General features: G+C 45.7%; 1 protein-coding gene across 2 annotated transcripts in view; it reads right to left on the reverse strand.

Moving 5' to 3' along the window:
• Window positions 1-23,724, reverse strand: part of TTC19 (tetratricopeptide repeat domain 19) — a 437,088-nt gene that overhangs the window by 158,646 nt on the left and 254,718 nt on the right. For both annotated transcript variants that reach the window (XM_069615226.1, XM_069615225.1), the window contains exons 4-5: window positions 22,002-22,040; window positions 15,975-16,031 (exon numbers count right to left, since the gene is read on the reverse strand). In XM_069615226.1, coding sequence (XP_069471327.1) covers window positions 15,975-16,031; window positions 22,002-22,040 — 96 coding nt within the window. The remainder of the gene's footprint in view (window positions 1-15,974; window positions 16,032-22,001; window positions 22,041-23,724) is intronic.

Here is a 23,724-nt window from a genome sequence, read left to right on the forward strand (position 1 = left end):
AAGAGAAACAGACACCAGCCTGGGTCCAATGCATCTTGCGACCGTTGTGGGTACCCGGACGCTGATTTCCTGCACCTAGCGTGGAGTTGCCCGCCAGTGTCTAAATTCTGGTCAGATGTGCTTGACCAAACTAACGCAATTATCGGCGAGAGAGTGGGACACTCACCACTGGTGACGCTCCTCGGCCTAACGAGACCCCTGTCTTCACACATCCGGAAACTGGCAAGCTTGTTATTGGTTTTGGCACGTAGAAGAGTGGCTATGGCATGGGGATGGGGCACACCCCCTACCCTAGCGAACTGGAAGAGGGACATCACATACTGCCAAGAAACGGAAACAGAATTCATAAAGACACTCCCTCTCCACGCAAGACCCCCAGATATATGGGGCCCGTACATCTCGTACCTCCTCTCTAGCGCAGCACCAGCCGGGACAACCGATCAGCCATCACAGACTTCTCTTGTGTAAATGTAAATGCGTTAATTGCCTGTTGTGTGATGGGACTGTCGGAGGGTGGGCGTGAGGGGGGCATTCGGCGGCTTGTTATCAGCCCACTGTTTGGGCTTGTTGGTACTCATGTTTACTAAAATGCAAAAATAAAGTTTTTAAAAAAAAGGCATCGAAGACGCTTTAGCCGTCGGGGCTGATGGCATCGATGAAGTCGCAGATGTTTTCAACGACTTCTGTTTTTTACACGGTGTCGGGGAAACACTTGATTCTCGAGGAATCTTCGACGACTTGCCGTCGACTCGAGTTTTACGAGTTTCACCCATACTACTGGGTTTTACCACAGTAGTTCCTGACTTCCCTGTGTCGTCCGATGGAGCGACCGGGGTCTGGCTCTTTTGATGCTTCTTTGAGGGGGTTAAAGAATTCTCAAAGACCCCCATCATCTTCCTTCTAAAATCTTCCTATTTTCTTGGGAAGAAAATTTCAAAGCGCGCTGTTCTCGATAGCGAAGCAATCGGAAAAACGGAACTGAAGCCAACGGGCGCGGCATGAGCTATTTGTACTGATGGTGATGTCGACACGCCGACACAGTACGGAGCCGGTCGAGGGACATCGATGCCACAAACTCGTGCACAGCGCCCTCTGCTGAAAAAAAAAAATTCAAAAGCAGCAAAGATGGCAGGATACGAATATCATAACATGAGGAATACGTTGGAGGACACAATCCATTCGAAATAAGAGACTTTGTGAAGGCCAGCATTCACGCACTAGAAGGAACAAAGTTTCTCTATCCCAGGAAGCACAGAAATTATGTGGGAAGATGGGTTTACTGCAGCCCAAATGGACAATGTCAACTGATGACATGGAATAAAGACGAACATGTAAGGACAGCAGACAGCCTCAAAGGAGTGATAAAAATATGGACTCCAAAGAGACACTTCTTCAGACCATCATGTATAGATCTAGAAGATGAAGAAGGAAAGAACCCAGACGATGGAGTGAAGATGAATATAGAAGAACCAAGTAAGATTATTCCAAAGGCTGAAGTGAAAGTTGTCAATGAATCGCCCAGAGGGTGGAGTGTAGAGGAGGTCCCAACTAAAGCCTGCACTCCAATCGTCCATTTTGAAGTTCCAGGAACGTTCACACCAAAATATGTGACGTATGATGAGCAAATAAACCAGCAGAGAGCCGTAGTGGAAGAGCAACACCTATTGAAGTACCGATATCCAGAAAACCATGGACAGTAATGTATCCATTAAGGACACCCTACCAGCAAATGAAATGAAATGAAGATTGCCCAAGTACTGTCCCGGAAGAAACCAAAAAGGTCTTAATGGAAGACGAATGGTGACGTCACGAGGACCCAGAGAGACTCACAGATAGAAGAAATGACGACCCGAGAATGACACAGAGACGAAACGCCATGAATAAAGATATCGTGAACCTAAAGTGGAAGAACGATGTTGAAATGCAAAGAAGTTCAAGCTGTAAGCAAGAAGATATTCAACCAGTTAACACCTGTAAATATGGTTGAAACCGCAAGAAAGCTAAGAAAACAGTGTGGCTTGCTATGCTTAGTAGAAGAATAGTGCAGCAGGAGCCATTATACATAATCTACCTCAAACGAAGCTTATTATAAACTTATTTCTACTTTACACAAGAGCAGAACCAACCCAGGTTACTAAAGGCCAAATGAGCAGAGATTCATATTTAGCAAAACAAGAAGCGACGGCTGAATCGAAACTCGGCAGTGGCAGCTCGTGCCAGGAGAGCCAAGGTCATACCAACAGAAGCTAAGAACAGTAGCTAGTTTTAATTGAAACTAAGAACAGAACATCCTGCCTCTGAAAGATCGAGATAAGAAGGCGAAGGCAGGTGGAGGGTGAAACGAAAATCAAATATACTAATTGATGGAAAAGAAGCAAATTCACGGTGTCTGCATCATGTGACCAGCCGAGAGAGAAGAGACTAGAGTTCACACCTACGCATGGCACCAGGCCAGATGAAGATATCAGAACCTTTCCAGACAGAAGATGTAGTTTCGAGGCCAACCACAGTGAACTAATTGACACATGGCTATTAAAGTAATGATTGATTGTAACCATAATCGGAGGAAGGCCGGGTAACGAAGGGGCACCCCGCACCTGGCTGACCACTCCGCGGTCTGCTAAGCGAAGTGGAAAAGTATGCATGGGGCAGGTGGCAACCCAATCTCAATAGACCAAATAATCTAGGGTTCTATAGTTAGTAGAACCAATGAGACGTCCTACTTTTAGTGACGTCTAGAGTAGTCATTTTTGATGGAAGGATTTAGACGCCCACCTGACAGTGTTTACCCAATCCCCTCACTCCGTTACCATATACAGATACAGTACCTATAGTAAAGTTACCTTTTCCTAACCAATAGAATTGCATGTTAACTTTTGAGTGTTACACGTCAATTATGACGAGTTTTCAATATAAATGTTACAACTTTATCAAGTCCGTTGGAGTTGAAGCAAGAAGGACGATAGCATCACTGCTGATATCCATGGCTCCCTGTTTTTTGTTCTTGTCATTAAACAGACTCCTTTTGCCAAACCATTGAGTTGTCCTTATTAATTGGTGTTGGAGTAATAAATCTGAACCCCCATCCATCTCAAGGGTGCAGCTATCTCGTCTTAAAGTACTTTTGAGCAAACCTCGGCTTTATGGGCCGGCCGGGGGTCTCGGAGTACACTTGTTTCCTTCGGAATGTGCCCGGGCTGTTCGAGTGGTGTAATCAAACCTTGACACTCTCTCCCATGCCCGTCAGCATTTGGATCTAGCCTCCCTGAGTTCTCCTTCGAAAGATAGCATGCCAGATTGCAGCCTCACAAGTTCATTTACTTTAACCTCCAGGATTTCCAGTTCCCCTCTCAACTTCTTACGAATGCCCCCAGCTCCGGCAACGATCTCACCCCATATGGCAGCCCACGCTCACTGCAGAGAATGTTAGTTAGAAGTATGGTTAGCGTAGGAGCAAGCGCATAAAGCGCTGGTATGTAGCCGTGTTTGTCAGGGGAGATATGGCTCCTAGCATGTGTCCATTACACCAGCGTTGCCCTCTGCTGCTCTGTGTTCAGGGGTCCCAGCCACTGTTTCCCTCCCTGTGTAAGACAACCGCGGCCCGCTTACCTTAGTATCACGCTTGTTATGTCCCAGCAGTGCAGCTGCAGGTAGGGTTGTGTTGTCTGTAGCTCTAGCAAAGCGCAATTACGCCGGCCCCCAATCACTGTGGTTGCTGCTGTCACAGCAACGGTCGGGCGGCACAGCAAAACAGTCTAGCAGTGCCTGGTCCAAATGCTCTGCCACTCAGGAGGGGAGCCCTGGGTCTCAACCACACACCCTGCCTCAATAGCTGTGTTTGTCCCGCTAATGCGATCAAGGACCGTGGTTCTCCTGGTGCAACAAAGACAGATCAACCGCCATCTTAGGTCACCTTGTTCGAGTCCCGATATAATCACTCCTGAGGCAGAAAGAGTCAGTTTTCGCTTGGCAGGTTGATCAAATTGTGCACCGACCCTGTTGTCCAGGCAGAGATCTGCAAATGCACTTGGCAAAAACACTGCAGACAGGATCAATGTGAGGATCTTTAGTGGGAGCTCAAGTAAAACACAACCTCACTGCATGAGCACCAGGTCACGCCACTCCCGTGCAGCCTTATGTCCTGCAGGGAGTCCTGATGTCAAGGAGAGTGTCCGATAGGTGCAGGTTTGAACCTGTTGCCTGTACGTTGCATGCTGGGAATAGGGTGCTGTTGAGGCTGGGGGTGGTCATTCCGTTCGCCCTGCGGCTCCATCTCTGGAGAATTGAGTGCTTGGGCCCAACGTGCGACAGGGACTTGAGGGGAGGCGGCAGGGAATAGACACCATAGCAGACCTATCCCAGGAGGGGAAGTTTGTGTCACATGAGGTATTTGTGGCTAAAAAAGGGGGGGTTGGGTGCTGCAAAGGAGTCTTCAGTAGTTCCGTATGAGAACGGCATTTGAAAAATGGTGTTCGTCCTTTCGTGATCAACCTCCACCCCACCCGCTCCTTCAGTATCTTCTTAACTCGGCCATCGCTAAAAGGCTGGTCTCCTCCATTTATGGCTTGATCCAACAGAACTCCCCAAGAGAGCCACTGAAATGTAGGAGTGCGTGGGAGAGGGACCAATAACTGATGAGCAGTGGGCACTATTGTGCTTAAGATCCCATAGCGGGCGTTTAATACTGGTTTACAACTGATAAAGCTCAAAACCCTGCATAGAGTTTACCTAACACCGGCACGCCATGCCCGGTTTGACCCATCTAAAAGTGGCGACTGCCAGAGATGCCTGGCTCTGGCTGCTGATACACCCCATATGTGTAACGCTTACCTCTGGTGCCCTGCAGGAGTGCCTGGTCCGGATCACTGAAGTGTGGTCCCTTGGTAGTCAGGTGCTTAACCCAAATCACTCCCTTCTCTCTGTTCCGCTGAAAGGCTGTTTGCCCAGCATACAGTATGGTTGGGAGTGGTTTGGCAGTTTTTAGTATGATGGGGTTGATGCTGGACCCTCTGGGTGGACCTAGGTGGACAAACAAGGAAAGGGGTAAGCCACTGTGTCTTCTGCTCTGCCCCCACCACCCTTACTCCCCCCAGGGTATGCTGGCTGGCAGTGCAATGAATCCTGCTCATCTTGTTACAAAAGCTGTGTTCAGGACATCAAGCCGGCATCCGTCTCTAGTTTCTTCACTGAGATTGGTGGCCCAGTCCAGCTGCAGCACACGTGATGCCTTCAGGTAAGTGTCCTCTCTTTGCGCACAATATGCTCTTCTGAACGGTGTCAGCATGTTTTGTAGCATGCCTCTGTGCTATTTCTATCCTCTCCTGCTTCAATAATGTCTTTGAACACGAGATGATGTTGGCGCGCAAGGTGCCTTTACTATGCTTTCAGGTTTCAGCAGAGTGCTGCTTTCTGGTTACTGAACCCCTCCGAAGCACAGATTGCCTAAGGCAGACGTTGCCGGAGGTAAGTCTATCCGACGGGTGATGAGGGAGCATGCTGGAGTTGAACTCCGAATACTGGATGATGCTTATTTTGCTGGTCTTTCTTTCCCCAGGACCCGCGGACCGCTGCGGTGGAACAGTGATCTTCAGGGAATTCATCTGCAGCCACTGTGCGTGTCCTAAGTGCCCAAAGACGGCAGAACTGGAGCAGGTAAGCGGAACAGCTGAAGGGGTGGAGCTGTGGCACGAGGAATCCAGACTGGAAGACAAGTGTCACGCTGCTTCCAGCACAGCCGGAGAAAACGCTAAGCACTGGGTGCGGCCAGGGTGGGGTTTATATAGTCCTGGGCTACACCCAGCACCCCTAAACCACCAAGGATTCTTATGACATGGATTGCTTGGGGCCATCTTGGTTTCTGTATGGCATCCTGCTCTGGGGGCCATCTTGGCAGAGGGTACTGCCAATGTTTGCAAATTGAAGCCTACGCCAGCCAGCAACCCTCAATTCCAGGCCTTGCCCACACGATGTGCCTGTGTTTTGCTAGGGATCATGACAGCATGTTATGGTTATGTCCGCAGCTGAGGGAGTATTGGCAGGGAGTAACAAGTTTTTAAAAGGGGGTACTACACTATGAGGTTCCATGCAAGCTACTGTGCTGTATGTTTGGCTGGTTCCCTGGGGCCCGGTCTACCGGTAGGAAGTTGTTGACAAGTATGATAGTAGCCAGGAAGTGTATACTGTTGCGATGGACTAGCCAATCCCCCCTGACACCAAGTGTGTGGATCGATAGTCTGATTAGGTTATCAATCTCGACAAGGAGTAGGTGCTGCTGTGTGGCTCAGGACTAAAGCTAAAGGATACATGGTGCCCTCTTGTGGCAAACCTTTGGGCACGGTGCCCATCGAGGCAACAGTGACCCCTTTGCTGTAGGGTCTGCCGGCATGATGTGAATGCTGGGGTGTTCTGGCCAGGAACAATAAGTTGATTTGTATTTATGTCTGTTAAATGTGCTATGTATACTACTGCATGTCCCAATGTGTCACGCTGTCAATGCCTTTCTTTCTGTTATGACGTGAATCAACATTAATAAACACAGTTTAAAAAAGAAAAAGAAAAAAGGAAAATGACAAAGGATAAGTCAAGCTCTCATAGAGCCCTATAATGCACTGCCAGACCAGTATATCCTGTTTTTGTTTCCACTCACGGTGATAGGATCTCTAAACACAGATGACTTTTTTGCTGTTTCATGCCTATTCTTTTTTTCAAATACTTTATTAAAAAAAAGGTGCTACAGATATACATTACTTTCCTAGCAGATTTATTTCTTTTTCAAGGCTTGCTTATTTGTGTAGATTCCAACAAGCCTGCACCGTTTGGCTCCAGATACATTGGAAGGATGGCAAAAGAAGACATTTGCTTGTACTGCTTAGTTGAGGGTCTCTGCACTGAGGCGTGCCTGGCCTGATAGGATATGCCCTCACAAGATATGCCCTGAAAGTGGAAGGGCATAAAAGGTGACGAGGTTGCAGGCAGTGCTTAATTTGTGGTGGGGCTTGCCAGGGCTCAGCCCTGGCACTTATTTCTAAGCCCCTGAACTTATTGCTGCAGTTTGAATGGTGTATATTCTTACCGGCAGGTGATGATAGGCTTGTAAAAGTGCCTCAAATCTGAATCATATGGTGCCAAAATGCATGCAAACTGGTGCTAGCCAAGCTAATGCCCTGGCGTCCATTTCAGCAAATCACAATCTCCAACTTTGAGAGGCTCTGATATGCTCCTTCCTGTTGAGGCTCGAGGGCAATGACTACTTCTACATTGAGACACTTACCATCAGAAACTTGAACATCAAACAATTCAACATTGAAATGTTCAATGTCAAAGCACTCAACATGAAATCGTTGACATTGAGCCTCTTAACTTTTGTCAAAGCCTCTTTTGGAATGTGTTTTTTATAAAATATCAACACCAAGGACTGTGTCACTGAGCCAGCTCAAACAGCCAGAATCCTCCTTCCACAATTATGTTCAACGAGCTGTGTTCGGAGGAAACTATATTCAGAGAAGGGAGAAAGTTGCAATGATTGGACAATTGATCCACGACATCTAGATGGAACACTGCCGGGACTGAAATAAACCACACCGCCCAATTGTCTTTCTCTTCATAGGTTGATGCCAACAACAGCAGCAAGCAGTAACATTGCATTTATTAATTTATTGTGCATTTGTTAGGTGCTTATACATCAGGTAAATTGTGTTTCAAAGCGCCCACATGGCAACGGGGAAGGAATACGAGACGAAAGGCAAATATAATAGCAATGAAGACAAAGAAAGAAGCGATCCTACTAGGCCTTGTGAACATTCAAAACGTGCAAGTGCAGAGAGAAGGGACGAGGGTGGGGGTTAAGTGCTAGGAGACCCACGGGGTCAGAAATGCTAGGGAGTCAGTTGCAGGCAACTGTTAAGTGTCTGGCAGAGATCACTTGGTAAAGGTGGTCAACTGCCAGTACAATAAGTGCAGGCCTGTGAGACAGCACAGATAAGTGGGCGCAAAGAGCCAGTATGGATGATGCAGAGGGATTAGCATTTGATCCTTGCAGCAACCCACAGCCAGTGGAGAGATTTTAGGGCTAGAGAGCTGCGGTCCCTGGGCTTGAGGCCAAGGATACGTCTTGCAGCGCTATTCTGGATAAGTTGGAGGGGACGTAGACAGGAGGAGGGTAGATTAAGGAAGAGGCTGTTACAGTAGCCCAGCTTGGAGAGTACCAGAGCTCTAGAGACATTGGGCCTCTGTGGGAAAGTGAGGACAGGAAGGATTCCTTTGAGGAGGTGGAGTTGAAAGTGGGCATTCTTAGCAATGTCCTGGATGTTAGGGAGGAAGGAAAGAGAGGAGTCGAAGTTGACTCGATTTCTGGCTTCAGATGAAAGGGAAGGGGTAGAGCCCATAGAGAGTGGCCAGAGTGAAGGGAAGAAAGAGGGAGCAGGAGTCCCAGTGGGAAGGATCTCAGTCTTGCTGGCGTTGAGGCAGAGATCATTGGAGGCACATCAGGACTAGATGACAGATAGGCAGTCAGGAATGATGGACGAAGTAAGGAGAGGATCAGAAGTAAGTTTGAAGAAGAGTTGTGTCTCATCTGAGCAACACTGGAAGTAAGTGGAAATTAGGTGTGCAAACAGAGCAAGATAGATGTTAAAGAGCCAGGGGGAAAGGTTGGAGCCATGGAGAACGCCACAGGTGGAGATGGAAGTGGGAGAGGAGAAAGAGGCCAGGATAACCTGGGATGGACAGTCAGTGAGGAAGGAGGTCAGGCAGTTTTATGAGGATGGAGTGGTTGAGCGTATCAAATGCAGAGGAGAGATCAAGTAGAATGAGAACACCAGGAGAGTTAGAGTCAAGAGATGCTAGCAGTTCTTCATGGGTGTTCAGGAGAGCAGTTTCTGTGCTTCTGGATGCTCAGAATCCAGATTGATGGTCTTGTAGGCAACGGGCAAGCCAAGTATGATGGGTCAGTTGGCTGAAGACCAGCCTCTCCAAGAGTTTCCCAAGGAAGAGGGTGATAGAGTTGAAGCGGTAGTTAGCCGGACACGCGTGTCTGCAGATGGTTTTTTCATGAGCCGTCGTACAAGAGAGTGCTTGAGGGAAGAGGGGAAAGACCCAGTAGTAAGAGAGTGATTGCAGAAATCAGGAAATGCAGGGGCCACAGAGCCGATATTGTCCTTAATAGTTCTGAAAGAACAGGGGGAGACCTGTTTGGAGAGATCTTCAAAGAGCGGACATCACATCAGATGTGATAGGGGAGAAGGAGGAGAGAGGCAAGGGGATGGGAGGAGGGGAGGTGGTAAAGGATGCGTGTGTGTTCAGGATGTCCTGAGTTTTTGCAGTGAAGTGTGTGGCCAGTGCATTGCAGAGGGCCTGAGAGGGAAGAGGTGAGGTGGAGACTGTGGAAGGGATGGCTAGTTCCTTGCAGATTTTAAAGAGTTCAGCCGTGTTGTTGGATGCACCAGAGACGTGAGCCTGGATGTGGGCCCTTTTCTTGGAGCGAATGGAGAGTATGTATTGCCTTGACTTCGGGGAAGGAGACAGGCCAGTTTGGCAGAGGGCGAGCCTGAGGTCTGCCACTTCTGTTCCGCTGCTCTGCACTTGCGTTTCAGGGCTGCAAGTTCAGAATCGTACCAGGTGTTGCGCTTGGTGGCATGTTTCAGGCAAATCCTCATGACTCGGGCAAGAATTTTGAGGGTGTTAGTGATGGCAAGATGGAGGTTGCTGAGAGCGGAGTCAGAGGTAGAGTCTGCAGTAGGAGAAGTGGGTGAAGGTTGATGCGAAGGCAGCAGCTGAAACTCGCTTCATCAGGCGAATGTCTGAACGAGGTTGGCAGAGCTGGAGAAGGTGCAGTCAGAGGGCAGAGAGGACCCAGGTGAGAGGAGAGGTGGGAGTGGTCCGACCAGGAGAGTGGGATGGTGAGTGGGGAGGGGAGCAAAAGATCAGTGTGGAACAAGGCACAAAGAGTGTGTCCAGCCGAGTGTGTAGGACCAGAGGGGAGAATGGAGAGGGAGAGCGAGGTGCAGAGGTCACGTAAGCGTGTGGATTCCATGATTAAGTAGTCAAGGTGGATGTTGAAGTCACCCAGGAGAAGGAATTTAGAGGTAGATGAGAGGAGGAGAAATCAGCCCATTCTGAGATAAACAGGGTGATGGAGCGAGGTGGGCTGTAGATAGTGACAATTGTCAGGGAGGAAGTGGGAGAGATGACCAATTTACAGACCAGGCTCTCAAAGGAAGAGTATGGCTAAGTGGGTATGAAGGAAGAGGGAACCCCCCTCAGGGAAGATCAGGGCAACCCCACCGCCAGCATGGTTAGGGCGGGGCTTGGAGATGATGTTATAGCCATCAAGGAGAAGGGAATCAAAAGCAGTGATTGAGCTGGCATTGAACCACGACTCAATAAGAGCGAGGATCTCAAGGTCAAGGACTTCAAGGAGGAGGCAGATGTTGGAGGCGTGTTTGATAGCAGAGCGAGCATTAAGTGTGGCTAGAGGCAGCAGGTCGCGGCATTTGACGGTTTTCCGATGAAAGGTACAGCGACGTGGTACACCGGTCAGAGGAGGGGGGACAGGGAGAGAGGAGGAAGGAGTAGCAGGTATAGGAGGGAAGTTGATGAGGGACAGCAAGCACCGCTCGAAGAGGAGGAGGAGGTTGGGTTGAGAACCCTGAGCCATGATAGTGCCATTGCGTTAGACATTAATGATACACCTGGTTGATGAGACGCCTGTCACGAGTACTTCTCATCTAGTACCACCATTATGGGTTAATGGGTGAGGATGTAAGAAGAGCGAGAGTAGAGATAAGGTGAGGAATCCAAACTTCTGGAGATGGGACAGAAAAGAGGATGTCAGTGACAATATGTCTGGCAGTTGTTTTGACGTCGGTGTCTGCAATGGGTAGACCGGAGTTAGTGGTCAGGATGGCTTTTTAAACGTTTTCCTTCCAGAATTCACGAGAGAAGGAGGATAGTTGATAGTATAGCAGTTAGAATAGTTAGGGGAGATGTTAAGTGTCATAGGGGTGGCAGAGAGATAAGGATGGAAGATAGAGGAAAGGCTGCACAGCACCAACACAAACTCACCAGGCGGCCTAGTAGCCAAAAAGCAAGAGAAGAGCTGCAATAGAGACACTAAAGTAACAAATATGGGGGTGAAAAGTTGTTGAAAACACACCAGGATTTGATGTTTACCACAAGGTACAAAAATGCATTTAGGAAAAAGGATATAGTAAGCCATAGAAAGGTATAATGGCAAAAGCTCACGTAGGCTCAATCGATGTTTGAGTTAGTAGAAGGCATAGCAATGTCCAGGACATGACTCACAGGTAATGTTGTTGGGGGAACACATCTTGAAAGGCACAAATTCGTTGGGTGGGTGGCTGCATGCTGGGTGGCTGTTCCATGTGGACAGGAGGTGTTGGAGCATGAGGTGCTATTGAGGCAAGATGTGGGGGCACACAAGGTCCCTCTCGGCCCGGATAGGCTCAGACAGGAGCTGTAGATGGTGGGCCTTGGGGTTGGGCCAGCTTACTCCTCTGCCGGCGTCCGATTGGCTCAAAGTGGGGAGAGAGGCCAATCATGACAGCTGCTGCAGTGAGAAAACAAAGAGGCACTCCGGTGCTAGGGAAGTCTGCAAGGTGGTGGCCATGTTGAGAAGGAGGCCTTTGCATGTAGCAGCCACACTGGACAATGGTGGTGGTAGACCAGAGGTGCCAGCAGCACAGATGATGTTGAAAAACACACAATTTAATGTGTCAAGCCCTGAATGGTAAATTAGGCTCAGGAGTACACTCGCAATGGGTGCTCATCAAACTTTGCAGGAAATTCAGTCATAGCCCTGCAGGGCTTACCTGGAGATGCGGATGCAGTATTTTAGATCCTGCTGCCTTGTGGTCATCTTGCAGAGGAGCGCGCCTGCAGCCGCAGGCAGGTCAAGATGCAAAAGGAGAAACGGCTCCTTGAAGGAATCAGATTGGTCTGAGTATTCACCTATGCGGACACAGATCCCCAAGTAAAGCTCCTCCAGAATGGACAAGATGGTACATCAATTGAGTGAATATTGGAGCAGCTGACACGATATACTGGCATCTGTGACAACTATTTATGAGAAATTGCACCAGAATCATAAAAGTGATGGAGGAATCCTTTTTAACTCCAGGTTCTATAAAACAAACTAAATCCAGGAGTAAGAAAAAATATAAAGCATCTGATTACGATCCTCTCGTCTATGAATTAAAGACCCTGCACCCAATTCAATGATGGTATCAGCAGCAATAAAAAGACCCCTGCCACCTTCTTAATCATCTTCATCAGCACCCCTGACAAACAAAAAAGGAAAGCACTTGTTGGAACAGGAAAGGTGCCGTTTGGCAGTGGCTATATCCCTCTACGCACTAACAGCTTTACTTTTTGATATGATAGGCTCTTAAGTTTTTATTTTCAAAGGACTTTTTGGGCAGACCATAGTGAAAGACAATCAAAGATTTCTTAGATGTGGCGTTTAGCTGGGACCCCCTTTCATGGGTGATATTAACCCATTAAGAGCCGACACCCAGAAGAAAATTCACGACCATTCTTTTTCAGCCTCTAGCAGACACAGCAAAAGAAGGCTTAAGGACGTCATAAAGGAAGGGAACTCTTTAAGCATTCCAATGCAAGGCCTCTCCTAAGTACCAAAAGCAGTTCAGAAATTGGGTGCCTAAGAGGTATCCCTGGCACTAGGCACCTTCTGGGTGATTCAATACCATCTACCTTAATTAAGGTAAAAAGGGATATGGTGGCAGTGGGACTGCAGTAGAAGTCTTCCTGACCACCAAAATAAATTAGAAACTCCAACACAAAAGAAACGGCAAAAATAGTAGGGGTCCCAGAAATGGAGACTGCAGAATCCTGAAAAATTGGATTCTGCCCTAACGGTTACCAGCAAAGGGGGACCTTGTCTTCTTTGCGAGATCCCTTTGGTGTTTTACTGCTGCAGGAGGTACTATGTATCCCTTTTTCTTTTGTAACATTTTGTGTTGCTTTTAAGATGTGTCCAGGATGGGCTGGTGGCAGAGGAGACTATTCTATATTTTATTTTGTTTTAACCACGTGCAGTTTTATGCTTTATAACATAATGGCATTTTGAGTACCATATGTTTAAAATGGCTGTGCCACACTTTTTTTTTGCGCTATCCTTTGCCTTCTTCGTGCTTTCTCAAATCAGGAAACACCATACACAGGAAGCCCTTTCCTTGGGCTCCAGCTCAGAGTTTTCAGGCAAAGTGGCAGTGTGTGCTTCCCAGATGTGAGGGTTGGGACTTTCTTTTCCCGATCAACATTCTGCCCAGTGGATGCCTATTGCTGAGCAGATATGGGGCAAGAGACTGTCAATGATTTGACAGCCTTTACCAGTTTGAATGGCGCATATCTTTGCCATTGGTGGGTTGGGGCAACTGTTCTGCAGATTGTCGACTAGCGTTGCCTCCAGTGTGAAGCCATGCCTCTCGGAAACGATCCACAAAATATTTTTGTCAGTAACTCGGCCCTTGGGCTGGTGGGACCAACCAGTTCGGACCCCTGTATAAGAAGTCTGCAGCCAGAAGCCTTACAAAGTGTTCCCGATTCTTCCTGTGCGCTGTCTTTGTACAGGCATCTCCTGTACATCCGCCATTGTCACGAGTTGCAACTTGTGACTCCGCAGGTCGTTGACTTGTGGCTCATGACCAGTCATCTTGCAGTTGTTGCTCTCCTGCATAAAGAGGGGCCTTTCTGGAACTGTAAGTTCTCTTCCACCACAAGTGTCGCCTGATGCTCCCTGTTAAGGGCGATCTTTGCTGCTTACCAATTCGATCCCATCCTGGAGGTCTCCCTGTCATAGTGGGATTTGCTGTGTCTGCTGTGCTCAGGTTCTGGGTCGGTCCTGCTCAAAGACATCTGGCACCATCTAGCAAGAGCGCGGAACCTCTGTGTAGCCGGGCACTATCCTTAAGCCAAAACCAGCCACCTTGGATCCCCTGAAACAGGTCTGAAATTAGTGGGCCGAGCGATTCAGACAAACCTTTTGGGGGGTAAGGGAGGGAGTTCCTCAGAAAATCAGAGTTCATGGGGGGAGCTTGCAGGCCTGTTTCCATCCCCCTCCCGCCATAGAGATTTTATAGGCATGCAGTCTGCTTACTTTCTTGTGATTGGTGGAGTTCTGGCCAGAGATCCCCCTCGAGGGTAACCCCAAGGGTGGTGGGATTGGAAAAGTACCCTTTACTTACTTATACCTACCTTCAATCCTTTTAAGCACATTTATTTTGGAACTACTACCCACTTGTTGGCTTGTACTGTGACTTAATACTTCCAACTCCCTCCACTAGTAGATTGCTGGAACATCCACAGTTTAAAGCTTCTAGGCCTGCTTATATGGTAGTGAAGGACTTCAGGTAAAGATGCCTTATATTTGTAAGGCAGGTTATTTGTTTGAATTGAAATTGTACTGTTTCTCTTTACTGTACTACCTACAGTTTTACTCGTTTAAATACACTTGAACTTCTACTACTGTGTTAAGTGTAACGTGTAGGTGATCTCACTTTGGGATCACCAACTGTGTACATGTATTTATAGGGTGATTTTGGGATAAATACTTGCCTTTTACTTGACATGCTTAGAGATTAAAGGCCTATTAAAATAGTATGTGCTTACTCCTGTGTTGCTTGAGTTATGCAAGTGCTTTATGTTGGGTTAACTGTACTATTGCACCACCCCTATTTCTCCTGATGTTTGCCTTACTGCTCAGTCCACACCATTACCTTGACAGAGTTTGGCTACACCTAAATGTTTAATACCCTGTTCATCAACTGTGGTCTCTCTGAACCTTCCTCCAGGCCTCGTTCGGAAAGTCCAACCCTAATCAACTTCATATTGCATGCTACTCCCTCCTCGCATCATGTCCTTGACCCTTTCGGATCAGGGTCTCACCCTTACCTCTGCCTTGGGAAATGTGAGCCCTCTAATGCTTGACTTCTCCCATTAGCTACAACCTCAATAGCATTAGTGGTTCTCTCCTGCCTCTCAAGATCCTCCTTATCTCTGTTTTCACTCACCTTCTAATATCTCCCTCCAACCACCACCCGATAGCTTGCTCCAACCAACTCCTGATGTTTCTCTCCATCCACCACCTAAAATCTCTCTAATTACCTCCGATGTTTCTCACAAAGCACCTCCTGATAACTCTTCTTCCACTCTCATCTCTACTCTCCTTCACGCCTTGCTGTTTCACTCCACTTCTTCCTGTAGCTACTTCGTTAATCGCCAACCCGCTCAAAACCCCTGCAGCCACATTCTCCAAACACTTCCTCTTCCCGAGGCATCCCTTTCATACATGCGTGGATCCTCCCCATGTGCAGGTCTGAGCATTAATGTCTGCATGTGTGTATTCTTAGCTGTGTGTTCATGTGACTGGTCGGAGTGTAATCGTTTTGCCTGCGTAACTGTTGCAGGATTTCTACTTTGTAATCCGGGTGGTGGCAGCTTTAAAAAAACCAGTCATCATCTTAAATCTTCTGTCTGTACTGGCTGGCACTTGCACGTGGGCATCCATTAGTTGCAAAGAAGCCACATAAGCTCTGGGAGTAAGAGTTTTTAATATGTTATGCATCTGGCGCCTGCGATTTGCAGAATTTGGTATGGGAATTGAGCGCAAAACACTGTGAGAGTCAATGGGTCTTCTGACAGGCTCCTGGAGGGCCAGTAGTACTTTAGTACTTGTACATGGGATGTGATGGCATCCTACTCAGTAGCTGAAGCTAGGTGTGGGTTACCAGAGGATCTTCCCTAGCTCGCGAAGGTGCCCATAAAAGTAAAGTCTACAAATATCGGAAATGCTAAGATCACTATAAACAGTCAGTCCAAATGAACTATTTCCCAAAAATAAACCAAACCCATGCCACTACATAATAAACTTTAACTAACACTACATCTCTATTTCACAAACAGAGACCACGAAGAGAGCAGACAGAATAAGCACTTACCTGCTTTGTGTCAGCAGCCAGTAGGTAGCTCATCACTGCCTTAAACAACTTCTCTGCCTGAAATAGTAAAAAATAAATGGGTTTAAGAAGAACAACGCAATGCTTAAAATGTTTGACTTGGAGACCAAGCTATGCAAAGTCAAAGGATGCAAACAATTGGATTCAAGGTATCCGTCTCTCGGGCCTAAATATTGAACATTAATATGTTCACCCAATCTTCAGTCACAGTGCCTAAACAGAAGATTACTGTTGAGATATAACATAATGTACTATATGGGAAGAAAGGTTGAAGAACTAATCTGCCGCGTTTGATTCCTCTGTGCAGCCTATTGCCTCTACTGGAATCCATTAATTCACCCTTAGGTGTTGGGCGAGAAGGGTCCTCAATATGACTGGAGGGTTTCACACCTAATAGGATCAAACATAGTAAGGGGATTCCCTCTGTTTCCCAAATTATTAGTAAGGTTGTTGAATGGGCTCTGCCAAGAGCATGGAGAGTGTAAAGGGTGCATGGTTATTACCCTAAACCTGGCAAACACACCATTATGATTAGGCATATTATTTGGGCTTTGTTTGCGGTTTCAATTGTGGGTTTTACATTGTTTTATAAAAGTGAATTACTTTGTGGTGATTCACTTCGACAAAGTATCTTTGTGGGTGTTTTCTTTTTTTCTTTTTAAATTGGGTGTCCCCCAATCCCTCCCTTTCACCCCTGCCCCCCCCCACCATTCTACCCCCAAAACCCTTTACCCTATATACTAGTGGAAAAGCCTGTGTACACGGGTCGAATGTGCGTAAAGGAAGACATTTTCAGAGTGTAAATATATTATGTGGAGTATTTTAACGTAAATTATGTTAATATAAAAAAAAAATTGTAAACAGTCTTGCTCCTTTTACGTGTATGAGTAGTAACCTCAAACAAATTTCACAGAACCCATTGAAAGTTCAACATTGTACATACAGCCAATTGTATCTGCTCCTCATAGTCTTGGATTCCATTTATGGCTTTTAGACTCAAATATATAATGTTGAGGGATGTCAGAGTAATACAATTCACGTGCAGCATGATTCTAAGTAGACATGAGATCATAAAATAAAATTCATTTAAGTCAAATAAAGTTTAAAACGTACATGAAGAACATTTTTGCTATAATACATACCAAGAAATGTTACAACTAATAATTACATAATGCATAAGTAATTCATTTTGTTAGATAAATAGTGCTGGATCAAATTAATGTTCGCCTGTAAAATGAACTTGAAGTCTTATTTTTGTATACATAAGGCAACAGCTCCCTCTAGCAGTGATATCAGGGGAAGCGGGCAGGACAGCTTTGGATATACATAGCATCCTGTTTTGTGAAGCAGAGACGCCAGCATCGAGTCTCTTTTTTACTTCTACTGCACTCAGCAGCTTGGAGGAGGAGGTGCCTATTCCTCAAAAACCCTGTACCCTGTACACTGCAGAGCGCATAGGTGTGCAGCAGTGTGTTTTGTGAAGCACAGAAGCCAGCATGAATTCCCTTTTCTCCTTCTACTGGACTCAGCAGCGTGGAGGAGGAGGTGCCTGTTCCTCAAAAGCCCTGTACACCGCAGTGTACAGCAATGTGTTTAGTGTTAGTTGGAGGGTGAGATGGTGCGGCGAAGCAGCAGCTCCAACCACGGCTGTATAAGCATTAAGAAAAGGTCATCTGTTTTGAATGCAAAGACCGGGTGCATTGTATACTTGGCGAAAGGTGGAGTATGTGAAATTGAACTATTCCCCTACCGCCAGACTCTACGAAGCGGAGCGTGTGCGTCAGAAGTGTGACTTATAGCCCCATTCTACAGCTCTAACTTTACAAGTGACACCACCAATACAAGCTCTGTCTTCCCCAATGGCGGCCGCTCTATGTAGCAAAAATCGGGGGCTTAGGGCCTTACGAACACCTAATGTGTCATTTAGAGATGGGGGACTGCTGATCCAGCATTCAGAAGACTGTTTCCAAGATACCGGGAATTAATTTACCTAATGATACGGGCAGTAATTCGCTGCCAACAGAGCCCATGACATGGGTACAGCTCTGCCCCGGGTCGGCTTAGTTGAGGGTTCCAACAGAGAGACCACTTAAGCACAGGTGTTACGCTCAGAGGAGCAGCTTTCCACTATGCAGCAGCCCACAATAGTCCAGTAGCCTATGGGGGCGGGTGAAGAGCCAAAAGCGGGAGGGCAGGTTAGTGCAGTCCAGCAAAATGCCACCTCCTCGTCCTTGGATAATTTAATAATTCTAGACTTATCGTTCATCAGACTAGGTAACAACATGGAGCTCTCACAGCTGAACAAGGAATGTTCTGTACCCCCTAACAACGCAAATGGGGGTCTAGTTTTCTCACCTGTTCATCAGGATAGAACAAAGGTATCTGACTTTGTAAACCAACAGAACTTACACAATACGGATTTCTTTACTGCAAGAAACATTCAATTAAGGAGACAAATGAAGGTTTCCTGGGTTGATGCCCTCAGTCCGGCGTCAATCTCCGCCCTTCATTTATTTCTAGAATCCCTTCTTAGACTATATGATAACAAAGGATATCGGTACAAACTACTCAGCAAAACGTACTACCCTGGAGAATTCAATTTAAAGATCAAATTTGGTTGATAATTTGGGGCAAGGGCCCTTCTCTGTACTGATTGATAAAGAGTGCGACATTCAACTTCAAGGAAACAATGTAAAACCTGAAAATGGGAACGTTAGTATGATTTGCCAAACTCCTAATTCTCCTATTCCCCTGTTGAATTATATCTCCAGACTTAGTGTATCGCCACTTCTTTTCAGTGTAGAAGAGGAAGCAGTGCGCTCTATGGCCCCGCTTAGTAATAATGCAAAAAGAAGACTAACAGTAGAAAAAAGAAAAACAAGCCTGTATTAAAACGAAACCATTGAAATTCCTCACTCGAGTACTTACACCAACTTCCCATAACTGATGACATAATTTACTTGAACACACAGATTAATCGAAACAGGGCTGGAAATTCTGTCGAAACCTCCCTTGAGACTGGGCCTCCTCTGCTGCACGTTTCCCAATTATGGATCAGGCGGTGCCCCTGATGCACATTATCTCCAACAAGGTGCCGAGTAAAAGTACCCCTAATGTAACAGCAAAGGTTGTGTCGATCAACGGTAGCAACAATCCTTGTGGGGTATCTCAGAGGGAGGAAGCAAATAATTTGGCACAGTATACATTAAACTCCCAACTCAAGGAGTGCCCGAGTCACATGAAGGGTCAGCAAACCAAAATGACAGCTTTTCTGCGACCCATTAACCAAAGTGCCCCTTTGAACGTAATCAACAAGGGTATAACTAATCAGGAGGCAGTTATTTTAACTCCCTTAGTGGAGCATTGAGGCTATTCCTATTCCATAAGACGCCACAGTACTTACAGAAAGGGTGGTTACTTCCACCAAACGTTATTCCACAAAGATTGTGGGTTGGGAATGTAATAATGAGGATTTAATCCATCTGAATAGAACCACACTTTTGTTGGGAATTTTCAAACAGATACCGACGCTGAGGTCTCTACAGTTGGAAGATATCGATTGTATATCCCTTTCAGCAGTTCCTAATAATAGAATGGTCGTACATTTCCATTCAACAATTATCTCCAACATGATATGGGAGCAGCGCTTCAACCTAAAAATGCTGGGCTTTGCACTTCATGAGTTGAAATCTCTGGAAGAAGCAAAGATCTTTGGTTTTTTTCATCTGCAGGGACATGTTGGGGTTCATGAAGAACTTGAATCTCTACTTCTTCCTCTGTTGCTATAGCCCAGCTCTCCAATATTTTTAAAGAGGGCCAGGATTGCTCTTGGATTGAAGCTAAGTTAAGACAAGGTTTGAACCAACCCTAAACTTGCATCTATAATGATACTGTCATGGAATGTATGTGGGCTAATAAACTTTACAAAGATGTTTGATAACCTAGATCTGATCTGAAAGGTGAACATTTTCTTTTTGCAGGAAACTATGTCAACTTCGCATTTTGATGTTAGGGGTATAGGACCTTCACTTCGCCTGCCACCAGAGCCGGCAAGGGTCGACCGAGTAGCAGACCGGCCGTAGCCATAGATAGTGGCTTGAAACTGCAAGCAGAATTCCTTCACTCTTTCGAGGGGGCCATGGCAGTCTCTTTTACCAACAACATTACAAGGTCTCAATTGTGATCAGTAAATATTTACTGGAATCCTGCAAGGCAAAATAGGATAGCCTTTCAGCAGGCCCCGTCTCAAATATTTGAAGCTTGGTTGGTTGGGGGACTAGAACATGTCATAAATGTAGGATGCGACTTCAATTCAAACTGTGCAGAGGGGGCTAGATTAAACCTAGCTGGTGACATCCCTCTTGCCTCACAAACCAACTCCACCAGACGGGCTGCGTGGGTCTCCTTTATGGTTGATTGGAAATTTACCCAAGTAGAGGTACAAAATAAGGGCATGTGCCACACATTTACATCGCACAGGGGAAGGGCTTCCTCTTGCATAGATCACTTTTTTGTGTCTCAGCAATCTAGTACAAAATGTGGGCCACTCACAATTCATGATCCACACACAGGGGACCATTTAATGATATATTTACATTTAATCTTTTGAAACACTGCACATTAATTGAATCCTTCCACTGCGTGGCTGTCTCTAGACAGAGGTGGTCTTTTGATTAGATGGAATGAAGGACTGTCCCAGAAATGTACTCCTCTTTTGTGTGTTGCAGTGGTAGAAGCTAGGGGGAAGGGAGAGGGGCGATGTCATCCTTGTGGATCCTTGGCAGACCTGTACCTGATTGTTATGGCATGTATGAAACATCTGACTTGGAAAGATGAGGGCTAAAAAAATGACTAAGTCACATCAGTATGAGGTAAGTATTGCTAAATCAAAGAGGGAGAAATACAGTAGTATTAAACATCTAAAAATGAGGTGGTTATCGCCCGACGAGTAGCTGATGAGAAAAACACTGATTTGCCAACGCTATAAGAATTTCTTAAAATCAATAAAACACGAGGTTTACAAAAATGACAATTACTCTATTTTGAAACATCTCTTGGACAAGAATCCTCAGCAATTTTGGGCCTGTGTAAATTAAGGAGTAGGAGGGACAAAAATACATATGGATTGTCCTATCTTAGAGCTCGATTGAGTGAAGTTTATTAAACTAAAAATCCATTTACCCAATGAGTTCCACGGACGGGACGACCCTGGACTGAGGCAGATCTGCTATGGGCTATTGTTAAATTGAAACCGTCCAGGGCGCCAGGCCCGGACGGTCTACCACCTTTTGTGCTGAAGAAGGCCCCTATCCTGTGGGTAGAGCTGTTAAAACCCTGCTTCCATTTTATTTTTAATACACACAAGATTCCTCCCTCTTGGTCTGAGTCCATTGCCATTCCGATATACAAAAAAGGGGCCAAAGACAATCCATCCAATTATCGACCTACTGCGGTCATCGATGCCCCCAGCAAGGTCTTTGCAATTCTTATTCTAATGGATCTCAACCAGGTCATGCAACCATTTTCCATCTTGCCTCGTTTTCAGGTAGGCTTTCGGCAGAATATGGAATCCTCCCTTAATGCAACAATTTTGGCACACTTAGTCTAGACGACAAGGTGGGGGGGCATTTATATCGCCTCGCGAGATATGTCTTGTGCCTTTGATCGTGTAGTGAGTTCCATATTATGGTCAAAGGTGCTCACCTTTAATGTCCCTCTAAAATTGATACAACTAATTGCACTATTACATTCCAACTCCTCGCTGAAGATTAGAATCAGCCGGGAAGGAACTGTGACCAGGGCAATCCCTTCTCATTTTGGTCTTAGACAGGGTTGTATCTTGGCACCCACCCTCTTCAGCCTTTCAATAATATGCCAGAAGTTGCGGGTGTGCAACCTCTGTTAAGTCACAAACGACTGAAATGGAGCTGGAACCTCTAAGCAAACAATATATTAAATCAGGTTTTGTAGGACAAGAATGGACAATACATGGGTGTCACTTATACTCACACTGTCATACTGCCCTCTGAGATAGGCTAAGTTAGCCATCTGAAAAGGAAGAAAAAAACAAGCGAATTACCACTTTGGTGCAAAGCCCATTGACATTGGCAGACATGCAAAGCCATGCAATTGGGACACTTTGGAAATTGACTTAATATTTCCAGGCAGCTTTGTGTCAGAATGTATTGAAAGACCTATGAGACATTAGGTTATATACCCCAATAAACAAAAACTATAGAATGGCTCTGAAAAAGTATAGCACTGTAAACACTAAAGAATATCAATATCATATTGGAATCTGAATCAAATTAACATTTCCCCTGTATTTATTCTACCAATAAGGCCTGACCTATGAGTCAAGGTACCCCAAAACAAACTTGTATTGCCCACAACTGCATAGTTTCCCAGGGAGGGATTTATTGTAACCAGCATTTCCCAGCATATGATACACCCATCTAGTGCTCTCTCTCTCACACTTGGAGGATGCTGCGTTTTGAATGGTTGAAATTAATATGAGCTATGCAAAATGGTGTGCACCACTGTTTTATTAGGTCCAAATGAAAAAGGGTAAAGGTCGGTAATGTACCGTGAACTCAAGTCTTTACAAAGATTATAGGAGCCAACTGAAAAGTCCAGAGACACCTGGACGCAGTAACCAAAGAGAAAGAAGCTAGATAACTAATATCTAGCTAGACAGTCGCTCTCAAGCTGTACTCTTTCCAGGGTTACAAAAGAAAATAAGGAGTTTGTTAAAAAAAAATATCAAATCATTGTTTGTTACCTTTATTGAAATCAAGTTCTTTATAGAACAGTAACCAGTCTTATCAACAAAATGTAGTCGCCATTGATCAAACTGGTCGTGGTTTTTAATTCTCAATAGGAGGCAAGCTTTCATTTGAGTGTATGTATAGGGCTGAATTGCCAATGCATTTCGGAGGGAACATGCTCCTTCATCAGGGCGTTGCCCAATTATTAACACTGTTCAAAACACAATTATTTCAAAAACACAGAAAGATACAATTACACACCAAAAATCAATTTGACACAGCGTTGCACCAAACGATTGGAGAAAACAGGGAAAAAAACAGAGGCATATAAAGCAAAATGGAATCACAATCATCAAAACCATGATATTACTCAGAATTGAGATAACCTATGTATATATAGTCTAATAGATTACCTCTGTCCAATTCAATGGTACATGTCTTGCCATATTATGTGAACCACTCAACAGGGCTGTGAAAGAAAAGCGTAGCGTATGTAAGAGATGCATGCACTTTTAAGTCTACTATGACACGTCAAGCAGCCTGTGAACAAAGCTGCGCTTACCTGTCAATTTCATGTAGAACTTGAATTGCTATAAGCGGTCGCCTCTAAACGCATTCCATTCAAAAGGCGTGAGCCAACCAATTAGAATAGCATGAAGCTACAAGCTGTAAATCCAAGACCAAAGTTCATGTAAGTCTTACCTTCTGCCGTCGCTAGCTGATCTGAAAATGTACGTGCTCGTTGAACATAAAGCAGTTTGCATATGTGCGGGCCATAGTGGCCCCCATCGATGTTCGAGTTGTTTGCAGAAAGAACTTGTACTTATATTGAAAATAAGAATTCTCAGCAATTTATTGAAATAGTGAAAGTATGAATTATTTACGAGATCCCAGTCCTGGTTCTTTCAGAAGCATCAATTCTATTGCCTCCAATCCTAGATTGTGTTGTACAGAGGTATACAGAC

Source organism: Ambystoma mexicanum, chromosome 9 (genome assembly GCF_040938575.1).
Source record: "Ambystoma mexicanum isolate Mex_15411 chromosome 9, UKY_AmexF1_1, whole genome shotgun sequence".
NCBI classification, from domain to species: Eukaryota; Metazoa; Chordata; class Amphibia; order Caudata; family Ambystomatidae; genus Ambystoma; species Ambystoma mexicanum.